Source organism: Neovison vison, chromosome 2 (genome assembly GCF_020171115.1).
Source record: "Neovison vison isolate M4711 chromosome 2, ASM_NN_V1, whole genome shotgun sequence".
In the NCBI taxonomy this organism is placed as follows: Eukaryota; Metazoa; Chordata; class Mammalia; order Carnivora; family Mustelidae; genus Neogale; species Neogale vison.
Genome location: NC_058092.1, coordinates 231,013,564 through 231,026,238, shown reverse-complemented (window position 1 = coordinate 231,026,238; position 12,675 = coordinate 231,013,564). Strand labels below are relative to the sequence as shown.

Sequence of the window (12,675 nt, the reverse complement as noted above, 5' to 3'; positions counted from 1 at the left end):
CCCCTTCCTACTGGAACGGCCCAGATCCTGTATTTTCCTGTAAAACCCATCAACCTGCTACTCAGGCCCAGGCCTGCAGTGTTGAAAGCATTAGCCCACAGCAGCCGCCTTTGCCTGGCAAAGTAACAAAAATGACTGCTCCTCTTTGTCCCTAATCTCTGTCTTCGGCTGCTGGAGCACAGAGGTCAGTTTGCAACGTCACTGGTGGGATATAGAGAGAAACAGGGGCATCGATCAGACCTACCAGGCAGCCACCCTTGGGGACGGAGCAGCTCTTTTCTTTTATTTTTTTAAAGATTTTATTTATTTATTTATTTATTTGAGCGAGAGAGAGAAAACACTTGCGCAAGCAGTGGGGGGGAGGGGAGAGAGAGAATCTCAAGCAGACTCCGCAGGGCTCGATCTCAGGACCCTGAGATCATGACCTGAGCCAAATCCAAGAGTCGGAAGCTTCACCGACTGAGCCCCCAGGCTCTTTTCTTCGAGCCAGGAACACACCACCCAGGGCCTCACACCCCTCCCCGGTGGGACAGGATTTCAGAGCGAGTGGCATTTTACTCTCGCACCTTGACCACACCCACAAGCGCACACCAACCCGGCCTGACATTCTCTCCAGGAAAAATCTCCTTGAAATGGTTTGCGAAGCTCCTAATTTAACCTTCTCCCCTGGGGATGGCAAACACTTCAGCCAAACCAAAAACTCTGGGACTCAGCCAGGGGCCTGACGACACAGACGGCTGATTGCAAATGCGATCTTTTCTTGTGACGCATCAGTTCTGCCCACCAAGGGGAAGAGGGGGCCACGAGTCACTGTCCCATACAAAGCCTCACGCCGGGGCAAGGGAGAGCAAATCCCAGGAGCATGGAAGGTTAGTGCGGGCTCCCAGCATCTGCATGACATCGAGAACGTGAGCTTTGTTGAGCTGCAACTGGGCCACTTCTCACGCAGGCCCACCAAAATGTTATCTTACAAAATCTAAACATCGACTACAGATTCTGCTGTGTTTTACAAGTCCGTGGAGGTAGGTGAAAAGAGCCAATGGGAGAAGGCGGAGAAAACCTAAGAATTTAAAGGAACACACCACACACAAGGTGTGCAAACACCGAGGTGCTGGGAAGGGGCGGAGAAGCAGACACGCACAGCACACGCCCTGGTACCTGCGCAGGCTCAGGCTTCGGAGGCCACAGAACAACATCAGGCAAGTTGGAGTTCTCTTGCTGAAAACAAAGGATTCTTGCCGTTAGGAGGGGCCACAGCGAACAGAAAACCCCTGAGGCACCAGAGGGACAGCCTTGGCTGGTTTCTATTCCTGCTGGCTGCACTCCCTGCCCACGGCTACCAGGGGACATTAGTCACCAGAGGGAAAGGCACATGCAGCCTGAGGGTGTAGGAGATGGCAAGGGTGGGCCCTGGGCAGGCCTGTCCTCATCCTTTGCCCTGATGACGTGGGTGGTCCTTGATGCCCAGTCTTGCATCTCTGGACAGACGGGTCCTCCAGACCCCTGTCTTTCCTTGTTGGAGTTCATGTGTGTAAGCAGACTATTGCGACCCCCAAGTGCATCTTTGTACAGGACGAGCTCTGGGCGAGGCCTGGAAGCATGGATGCGGTGGCGGGGAAGGAAGTGGAGGCAGAGAAACTGGTTTGGGGCAGCCTGCCCTGATCCAGGTGTGGGGTAATAGGGTGTGCAGTCGGGGTGGGGAGGGGAAAAAAAAACTTTTAGGAAAAAAACTACATCTGGGGTATGTGCTACATGTCCATCTTTTGAGAAAGTGCTCTGACAGGGATTGGGCCGTCACCCCCCTGGGGCCCACCTTTCCCCTGCATGACTCAGGCTGGCCAATCAGTGTCCATATCTGGTGGCGCAGTGACCGGTCCCAGATGGGGCATGTGACCCCATTAGGGCCAGACCTCGGCGTGTGCTGATTGCCAGGCTGGACCATTAACGGGAGGAAGTCTAGATGCCTGGAACAGCCAGTGGGGTTTTAAAATTTTGTTTTGTTCTGTTTTGTTTCTCCCAGGCTGAGGGCCCCTCCCTGAGCACCCAGGCATCACCCAGGAGGAGAGCAGAGCAAGAGCCAGAGAAGACAGAGCTCCAGTGTCATCTTCTGAACCTCAGCAGTCAGGGACTGCTGAGGAGAAACCCTCTCTTGGGACTTCCTAATTCTATAGGCCAAATAAGCCTTCTCTGCTTATGGTGATTGGAGATAGCTTTCTGGGTCTCACAACTGAAAAAAAAAGTCCTAATTATCCTAATTACATAGAAACTTGGAAGGCTAAATGGCCAGGCCATTCATTTATTAGTTACAAATCATAGAGTGACTTATTAAATGGGGAGATTGGGAGTGAGTGGAGTCAGAGGTGACCCCCAGATTCCTGTATTGGATGGTAGGGTAGATGATCATGGTTTTGGGGATTGGGGGACACAGGAGGAGAAAAGGATGGGGAAGAGGAGCTTAGTTCAGGTTTGAGGAATGTGGGGTGACAGTGGATGTTTGGGAGACAGTGGAAAGTTGAGTCTGGAACGCTGGCCCCATGGGGGAGCCCCAATCCTGTAGCTGCATGTACTTGTGCTTCCTCCCCCTTTGTTTCTCTGTGGAAGGCAAACCTCGACCTGACCCTGGAGTCCTAGAGGTAATGCCGTCCTGCCCCACTGGGCCATGTGTGAATGAGGCTGCAGTTGTGAAAATTCGCAATGGCAGGAAGACAGCTCCTGTCTGCTCTGGGAGGAAACTGGGGAGGGAGGACAGGGTTGGGGTCTAGCAGGAATTGAGAAGTAAAGATCTGAAATACTGAACTATATTCATTGCTTGCAAGGATATAGTAAGATTTGAACCCCCTTGTATCCTGATGAGAAAAGTATAAATTTGCATCACCTTTCTGGAAAGTACCTTGTACGGAGATATAGAGAGATCTGGATCTAGTTCCATAACAAGAGTTTTGAAAACGCCCTTTATTTGACCTCGCAAGTCCATCTCTCTGAGTCTCTCCTGAGTAAACCAGCCTTCAATTCTGGACAGTCCTATTTACTAAACATGAAGAAAACATGTAAGCCACTTTAATTTGCCTGTATTCGGGTAGAAATTCATCTCGGATTCAAGAAGTTCAGCCACCGCCCCAAGGAGGTCTCTTCGAGCAGGTAAGACAAATGTTCCTCTGTTCTACATTTTCTCAGCCTTGGCACCTTTGACATTTTGAGAAGAATAATTCTGTTGTGGGGCTGTCCCTGTGCCTCGAGAACATTTAGCAACTGCCATGACCCCTACTAGTTACCAGCAGTACCTCCATTCTGCAGCTGTGGTACCAAACCTGCCTGCAGACATGGGCAAATGTCCTGTGGTGGGCAAACACCCGCACTGAGAACCAGTGCTCTGTCGTATTTGTAGCCAAGCGTGGAGCTTGCTGATGGTTTGGGGCCCACAGACCTGCAAATGTTTAGAGAAGGTACTGATTCTGAGCCACTTGGTTTGTTAATCAGCAGAACTAAAGGCCAGAGTCTAGTGCCTGTACTGTGTCTGCACATGGAAGGCACTGAACCAATGGCCATGGTCTTCTTCATTCTAAAACACAAGATAGAACATTCCTTTAAGTTAGAGGTTACAAAGAGGTAGGGCCTGAGCCAACCCCAGCCAGTAGGAGGATCTTTTTGGCTCACAGGGTATTTAAAAATAATTTAAATTAGTTGTCAACATTTTGAAAATTGTAAAATTTCTTTATAAAGCCTCTTCTTCTTTTTTTTTTTTTTTTTTAAAGATTTTATTTATTTGTCAGAGAGAGGGAGAGAGAGCGAGCACAGGCGGACAGAACGCCAGGCAGAGGCAGAGGGAGAAGCAGGCTCCCTGCCGAGCAAGGAGCCTGATGTGGGACTCGATCCTAGGACGCCGGGATCATGACCTGAGCCGAAGGCAGCTGCTTAACCAACTGAGCCACCCAGGCGTCCCTATAAAGCCTCTTCTAATAAAATAGGAGAAAGCACTCCCCAACTCGTTTTATGAGATTAGCTTTTTTTTTTTTTTAAGATTTTATTTATTTTTTTGACAGAGACAGAGATCACAAGTAGGCAGAGAGGCAGGCAGAGAGAAAGGGGGAAGCAGTCTCCCTGCTGAGCAGAGAGCCCATTGCGGGGCTCGATCCCAGGACCCTGGGATCATGACCTGAGCCGAAGGCAGAGGCTTTAACCCACTGAGCCACCCAGGTGCCCCATGAGATTAGTTTTAACATGATACCAAACCAGAGAAAGAAAGGAAAACCACCAAGCAATGTTTATCGTGAATTTGGACACAAAAATTCTCAATAAAATGTTAGCAAATCAAGCCTAACAGTCTTTATAATAATTATACACCATGACCAAGTAGGACTAATTCTAGGTATGCAGACTGGTTCAACATTGGAAATCAATCAGTGTACTCTAACCTATCAATAGCCCAAAGAAGAAAGAAAGATCATACGGCTATATCAATTGACACAGGATAATAAAAAAAAATTTTTTTTGAAAAAATCCAATGCCCATTCATGATAAAAACCCTTAGCAAACTAGGAATGGTGGGGGGATCTTCCCTAACTGGACAAAGAAATTTATGGGGGAGTCTCGTTGGCTTAGTCAGTACAGCACGCATCTCTTGACCTCAGTGTCCTGAGTTCAAGCCCCACATTGGGCCTAGAGCTAAAGGAAGGGAGGGAAGGAAAGAAGGAAGGCAGACATGCAGGCAGGCAGGTGGGCAGAAGGAGGAAGAAAGAAGGAAAGAAAGAAAGTTAGTATAAAGAAAGAGGGAGAGAATTTACAAAAACCTGCAGTTAGTATCTTACTTAGCAGTAAAAGACGGAATGCTTTTCCCCCACAACTGAGAACCAGACGTCCACTCTGACTTTTTCTAGTTAACATAATATTGGAATTCCTAAACCACAATAGTAAGGCAGGAAGAAGAATCGAAAAAAAGAAATGCAACTCTCTCTAGTTGCAAATACCATGACTGCCTACATAGAAAATCCCAATTAATCTACAAAAAAGCCTTTTGGAACAAATAAGTGAGTTCAGCAAAGTCAAGGTCACAGGATAGAAGATCAACACAAAAAAATCAATACACTAACAAAGAACATGTGGAAACCAAAATTAAAAACACAGTACTATTTATAATTACTGCAAAGAAAATGAAATACTTAGGCATACACTTAAAACATAGGCAGTATCTATATGCTAAAATTTATAAAACGATGATGAAAGAAATTAAAAAAAAAAGAACTATGTGTTCGCAGACTAGAAGACTCATCATAGTTGAGAAGTCAATTTCCCCAGTGTATCTATAGGTTTAATGTAATCCCTGTCAAAATCCCATCACAGAATTTTTTAGACACAGACAAACTCATTCTAAAATTTATATGGAAGGTTTTAAGTCCTAGAAGAGCTAAGACAGTTTTGAAAAGTAGTTGAGGGCGCCTGGATGGCTCAGTGGATTAAGCCGCTGCCTTCGGCTTAGGTCATGATCTCAGGGTCCTGGGATCGAGCCCCGCAATGGGCTCTCTGCTCAGCAGGGAGACTGCTTCCCCCTTTCTCTCTGCCTGCCTCTCTGCCTACTTGTGATCTCTCTCTGTCAAATAAATAAATAAAATCTTTAAAAAAAAAAAAAGAAAAGTAGTCGAAAGGAAGAGCACTTATTATGTAGCAGCAGTAATCACGACTATGTGGTATTAGCAGAAGAGTAGACATTGATCAATGGAATAGAAAAGAGAACCCAGAAATAGACCCATACAAATACAACCAACTGATTTTTGGCAAAGATGCAAAAGCAGCTTACTAGGGAAAGAATAGTGTTTTCAGCACATGGCAGTGGCGAGATGGCCACTCAGAGGCAAAAGAAAACAGAACAAAAACATAGAAAATGAACTTCAACCTAAATTCACACAAACATGAGTGCAAAATGGATCATGGGCTTAAATATAAAATGTCAAACTATACGGTTTTTGGAAAACATAACATAGGAGAAAATCTTCAGGACGTAGGGGTAGAAAAAGAATTCTTAGATTTGACACCAAAAGCATCAGACTCGGCAAAAAAAGGAAAAGGAAAGACTGATCAATTGCACCTCAAAAAACTTTTGTTTTACAAAAGACCCTGTTCAGGTCATGAGAAGGCAAGCTATGAGTGGGAGAAAATATTTGCAAACCACAATCTGACAAAGGATTAGTATCTAGACTGTATAAAGACTCTTAACAGTTTATTTTTAAAAAACCAATTAGAAAATGCATAAAAGACATGAACACATTTTTCACTGAAGAGAACACATAGTCAGGTGACAATCTCACGAAAGATCAGCCACACCAGTTATCAGGGAAATGCAAATGAAACCCAGAGCGACACATCACAACACACGTATCAGCATGGCCTCCCCAAACAGGGACAACACCAACGATGGCCAGGGTGTGGCAAAACGGGAATCACTCATCCGTGGCTCATTGTTGGTGGGAATGAAAAATGGGACAGAGATTCTACCTGACAGTTCGGCGGTTCCTTAGGCAACACTCAACTAACAATGACCCAGCAATTGCGCTTTTGAGCATTTGCATCAAAGGAATGAAACCTGTTCACACGCACACAAAAACCCGTATACAAATGTTCTCAAGAGCTTTGTTGGTATTTGCCCCAAGCTGGGAACAACCCAGATGTTTCTAGACCATGGAGCATGACTCAGCAAGTAAAAGGAGTGAACTACTGGGGCAATTGGGTGGCTCAGTGGGTTAAGCGGCGGCCTTCGGCTCGGGTCATGATCTCAGGGTTCTGGGATCGAGTCCCGCATGGGGCTCTCTGCTTAGCAGGGAGCCTGCTTCCCCCTCTCTCTCTCTGTGCCTGCCTCTCTGTCTACTGTGATCTCTCTCTGTCAAATAAATAAATAAAATCTTTAATAAAAAAAAAAAAAGGAGTGAACTACTGAAACATGTAACAACCTCGATGAATCTCCAGGAAATTAAGCCGAGTGAAAAAAGCCAATTCCAAAAGGTCCCATACCGTGTGACTCCATTTACAGAACATTCTCAGGAAGCCAAAATTACAGACATAGAGGACAAACGAGGAGGCACCAGGGGTTGGGAGTGGGGAACAGGAGGTGGTAGGCGTGGCCCTAAGGAAACGCAAAGGGTTCCTTCAGGTGATGGAAATAGTTCTCTATCTTGACTGTCTCAACGTGGATATGAGTGTGCGCTGTGGTTCGAAAGATGTTACCCTCGGGGGGGAAACTAGGTAAAGGGATCAGGGACCTCTCTGTATTGGGTCTTGCAAGAGCCTGCTCATCTACCATTGTCTCAACATAAACAAATTTAACTATACGACTGCATAGAAAAATGCGGCCTTTTGACTTCTCTTAAGAGATGGGAAGGTCTTATAACACTGGGCCTGCACTTCCACCTGGCAGCCATTGGTCAGAGCTGACGGTGGGGCCTCCATCAGACAATAGGACAGGATCCCTCCTGTTTGCCTCCTGTTTGCCACAGTCCTTCCTTCTCCCTATTGTCTCACACCTTGCCATTGACCACAGTTACCTTTCTGGCATGGGAATTTGCCACATTTTGTCTCGGTGATTCCTGTGTTCCTCCTTGAGAAAAGAATATCATAGGGAAGAAGCAGCAGAGGGAAAGCAGATTGCTTTATGCTGGCTTTCAGATCCAATTATCTCCTTCAGAAAACTCAATACCATTAATCGGAAATTTCCACGGTGTGTGAGATAAAGAGGAAAGTGCCCCCCTGATTTTGTTCACCAGGGCGTTGAATTAAGTCTCTCAAACTGAAAATGCAGAATCGCTATAAAATTTGAATATATTTTAACAATCCCAGCTCTATGTGCCATCAAGCAGTTAAGGCTCATCCCTCAGTTGTGAAAACCTTCCCTAACATGGAAATGATCGTTCACGTTTAATCTGCTCAACATCGACAGATCTGAAGATCACTCTTTAAGGGCCATAACTTTATTTTGGGGAGAAGTGTGGATAAGTTTTTATTCCAGCCTCCTCCAATGTAGCCACAGAAGTAAATGGATTGGGGGGGGACACAATGTGGGGAAAATATGCCAAATTCTTACTATGTCAATTTTAAAAGCACGGAATAAAGAGTTAAACTGGGGTTTTTTGGGGGGTGGGGTGGCCCTGGGTCGCTCAGTGGGTTAAGCCTCTGCCTTTGGCTCAGGTCATGGTCTCAGGGTCCTTCTCATCAGGCTCTCTGCTCAGCGGGGAGCCTGCTCCCCCCCCCCACCTCTCGGCCTGCCTCTCTGCCTACTTGTGATCTCTGTCAAATAAATAAATAAAATCTTTAGAAAAAATAAACTAGTTTTTTAAAAAATATGGTTTATAAAATCAGGGCTAGCCTTGATACAAGAATTCTGAAAATGCAACTGGTAAATGCTTCTGGAAATACATATGTGCCCATATGTATCTATGCATAATCTGTGTTATAGCTTGCTCCTTCCTGGGTGGAGAGGAGATGCTGAAAAAAAAAAAAATCTAGCCAAGGTCAGCCAAGGGACCCTCATAGGTTGGGGTTGGGGGGAGACCTGACACCCACCTGGCTTCCCGAGGTGCTGGTCTCGTTGCCCATGGCGATTCAGGGTGCCAGCGTCCCTCAGGAATTTACCAGAAGCCACTAGAAGAAATAAAAAGGTATACACATCTGTAAAATTGAAGGAGATCTGAGGCTTTTTCTGCGGCATGTGTCTCCAAACTCAAAAGCCAGATGATGGGAAAAATGGATCTCTGTGGTCACATCATGGAAAAATCGCCCTCGAACTGTTTTCTTCTGCTATATGCCTCCCAGCTTCTTTCCCAGGATGGGCTGCTATGTTTTCTCCCCAGCCCGGGGTTGGCAGCCGCTTCTGAAAAACGAGTTTGTTTTTGAGTCTGTGTGAACGCCAATGCACACAGAGAGGTGTATCCAGTAATGGAGTGACAGAAGGGACACAGCTGCCGAAGAGAGCTCCAGGGGTGGCGCTCTTGGGGTGCTGCCTGTTCCCAGTGGTGCTCATGCTGGAAATGCCAGGTTTGGCACTTCCCCCGACAAGTGACCACAGAGCCTGGTGTCCCACATCAGGAGGCACAAAACCCACTTCCCTTCAGTAACATATGGTTTTTATATTTTTTACTCTAAGCACTTGTTTCATCAAATCAGTTTCGCTTCTGCACATATTTCTACGAAGGCAGAACGTTTTTCTTGGAGAGGAAAATGGATAGCCGGGGCCAGACAAGGAATCAATCATCAGGTACAGCGGCGGCGGGCGGCCGGGACCACTAGACCCCATTCCTTCGGGCTCACTTAGCGACACTGATGACTGATCACCGTGTCGTGAGGAGGCGTCCACACAGCTCACAGAGTTCCACAAGACCCCCTAACACCAGCAGGACAGGGACTCTTACTCGTGCTTTTGCGGCACCGGAGAAACTAAGTTACAGAAAACTTGTAAAATTATCGACTTTTAGAGCTGGAGCCTTAGAGATTACCAGTCTGATCCGGGCGGGGCGGGGCGGGGGACTGAAACCAGAGAAGGAAAGAGGGCTTGCCAAAGACCCAGTGTAGGGAAGGCAAAGCTGCAAAACGGACTCCGTCTCCTGCCTTCTAAGTCAAGGTTTCCTCTACCATAATATTTGCCCAGAAAACTGCAGTGATTGACGCACTTCTAATAAAATGTGTCCGTTGATTGCTTATGCATTCAGCCAGCACGGACTGAGTAGCTACTGCGTGCTCCGCGTACTGAACGGCCACTGGAAAAGAAAATGTGAGCATTTTCAGGAGCACCAAAATGCCCCCAAACTGAGAAAATCCAAGTGACATCACTGTAGCGAACGACTGATTCTCTCGTTCCAAATCTTTGGGTCAAAAAGGTACAACTCCTTACACTTTTCTCGCCATTACTGTTAGATGGACCAAAAAAAGTCATATGCTCGCTAACAGAACATAAAAATCTTCGTGGAGTTCAAATTAATCACTTCAGGGTTTTTTTCTGAGTTTCATTTGGAAAATGATGCCTCATTAGCAAACAATGATGAGTGTTAATCATTACGCCCATATCAAGGATTGTCACTTCCCCTTGCCCACCAGTTTCACCTACACACGGTTGGGATTTCATACAGTTCGATGAAATATTGTATGTATGTATGTATTTATCAGAGAGAGAGAGAGCACAAGCAGGGGGAGCGGCCGGCAGGGGGAGAAGCAGACTCCTAGCTGAGCCAGGACCCGCCCCCCACGTCGCCTTGCAGAGCTCCCCCTGGGATGGTGACCAGAGCTGAAGGCAGCCGCTTAACCCACTGAACCACTCAGTTCAATGTAATATTAATTTTTGCAACTCATTCACCAGATTAAATTAAATAATTATATTAAAAAGCAGAGTCCTTGGGGTGGCTAGGGGGCTTCGTCGTTAAGCGACCGCCTTTGGCTCAGGTCATGATCCCAGGGTCCTGGGATCCAGCCCGGCATCGTGTTCCCTGCTGGGCAGGAGGCCTGCTTCTCCCTCTCCTACTCCCCCTGCTTGTATTCCCTCTCTCGCTCTCTCTCTGTCAATTAAATAAATAAAAATCTTTATAAAAACATCAGAGCAATTGAACTAGCTTTTGATATAGGCAAATAGACTAACCACAATGACAAAACTGTTTCTGGCTCAGGGAGCCTGGGTGACCCAGTCGGTTGAGCCTCGGACTCTTGATTTCGGCTGAGGTCATGACCTCTGGGGTGGGGAGATGGAGCCCCGTGTTGGGCTCTGCGGTCAGCAGGGAGTCTGCTTGAGATTTTCTCTTTCCCTCCCCCTCTGCCTCTCCCGCTTGGGCTTGCGCTCTCTCTCTAAAATAAATAAATCTTTAAAAAATAAATAAATAAACCTACTTCTGGCTCAGTGTAAATTTCAAAACCACGGTGAGAAGACGCGGCCGTTTGGGGGACCCTCCTCCCGAGCGACAGCACCGCCAGCCCCTGGGGCTCCCCCAAGACCAGGAAGGCAGGCGGGTGCAGCTCTGCCGTCTACTTACATTCGGGAACGTCTGGGGCTTTGGAGGCTGCGGGCCCTCGGGAGGTCTGCTTTCCAGCCACTGAACTTTCTCTCCCATTCAGAGGCTGGTGAGGCCTCCGCGGAGGCGTGGACCCACGTCATCCAGTTGGGCAAACAAGCCGTCTCCGCCCTTGACACTGACACGAACCAGCTGCGCCTCCTACCTGGGCTGCGGGCCGTGCGCAGCCGCTGGGATCACCCAGTCGTGGAATCAGCATTTCTGAGCCCGGGGCAGCACGGGCCCTTCCCGCAGAGGATTTTCCCCATTATTACAGGAGCAGGGCTCCTTTCAGAGAGGGCTTATCCCGACAGGCCTCGTGACCTGACTGCACCAAAGCGCTCAGCCGGGTCCTGCCCTGCAAGCCGGGTGTTCCCTCCCCGGGTCGTTCCCTCGCCCCTTTCCGCAGCAGGGCAGGGACAGACCTTCCGTCCGGAAAAGGAGCAAAATGCACCAAGGGCTTCCTGGTGGCCCTTGGGAAAATCCCCCCCAAATAAAGGGGCAAGACAGAGAAAACTTGTGCAATTACAAGGACGCCGGCAATCTGCCCCTCTGGATGGTGTGCTGTGTGGAGAATGTACTCACCAAGGCGTGGCTTCAGTTTCAACAAGTGAAGTCATAAAAAGCCACAGTCTTGGCAGGCCCGCAGAGGCATACCTGCCCAAGGGGGCGGAGGAGGCCTCGGGGCCCTTGGGTGGGACCCACGGGCAGCCGCTGGGAGCCCCTGGAGCCCAGCAGCCTCCCACCTCCCAGGATTCCTCCCATTTCCACAGGTCAGCCACTCTTCTGCACGGATGCGGCCGGTTTCAGTTTTGGTTTTTGGAGGGCAGAGTCCCTCTCTCTGCAGAAGCCCTGATCCTTGCCACAGGGTGTCACCTCTCCAGGGAAACAAGTTGGCTTTGCCCCCGAGGCTCCTGGAGACCAAGCTTGGAGGAGTGCGGGAGCTTCTTGGAGGAGCGAGTTAGATGTGGGGGTGGGGGATCTCGGGGCCCCCACTTGCGGTTCCGACAGAGCAGAAGTGTGTAGGATTCAACAAATGGATGGGTAATCCGATTGCGGCACATCCATCCCTGGGAATATTAATCAGCCATAAAAAGGAGTGAAGTTCTGATTCCTGTAATCAACCCAGATGAGCCTCAAAGACTTCGTGAGTGAAAAAAGTCAGACACAGAAGGTCACATGTTGTGCGATTTCACGGATAGGAAATGTCCAGAAGAGGCAAATCCAGAGGGACAGAAACCTGGCTGATGGTTTGCCAGGGCTGGCGGCGGGGCGAGTACCTTCTTGATAGGTTCAGGGTTTTATTTCGGTGTGAGGAAAATATTTCTGGAACTGGATAGAAGTAGTGGTTGCCCAGCATCGCGAATGTGGTAAATACAACCGCACTGTTCGCTTTAAAATGGTTAATTTTGTGTCACATTAATTTTGCCTCGTGTTTTCAAGGTGTGTGTGTGTTTCACATCTTGGGGTTCTGCATCCACTCTTGTTTGAAAAGGAGTTCCACGGTGGGGGGGGCAGGAGGAACATCTGAAAACGGTTACTTTTATGTTTATTAACACCAGGTTTCTGTACAATTAAGGGCTGGCGGGATGAGAAACGAGAATGCTAGCTTTCCCCTTTCCCCACCCCCCTAAATCACAGGAGAATTCTTCTAAGGACGAAT

General features: G+C 47.9%; 1 protein-coding gene across 1 annotated transcript in view; it reads right to left on the bottom strand.

Annotated features, from left to right (window-relative positions):
* TACC2 (transforming acidic coiled-coil containing protein 2) overlaps window positions 1-11,070 on the bottom strand; it is a 187,420-nt gene extending 176,350 nt beyond the window's left edge. Inside the window, exons 1-2 of the mRNA XM_044240661.1 lie at window positions 10,995-11,070; window positions 8,545-8,622 (exon numbers count right to left, since the gene is read on the bottom strand). Coding sequence (XP_044096596.1) covers window positions 8,545-8,577 — 33 coding nt within the window. The 5' untranslated portion in view covers window positions 8,578-8,622; window positions 10,995-11,070. The remainder of the gene's footprint in view (window positions 1-8,544; window positions 8,623-10,994) is intronic.
* Between the last annotated feature and the right edge of the window lie 1,605 nt (window positions 11,071-12,675).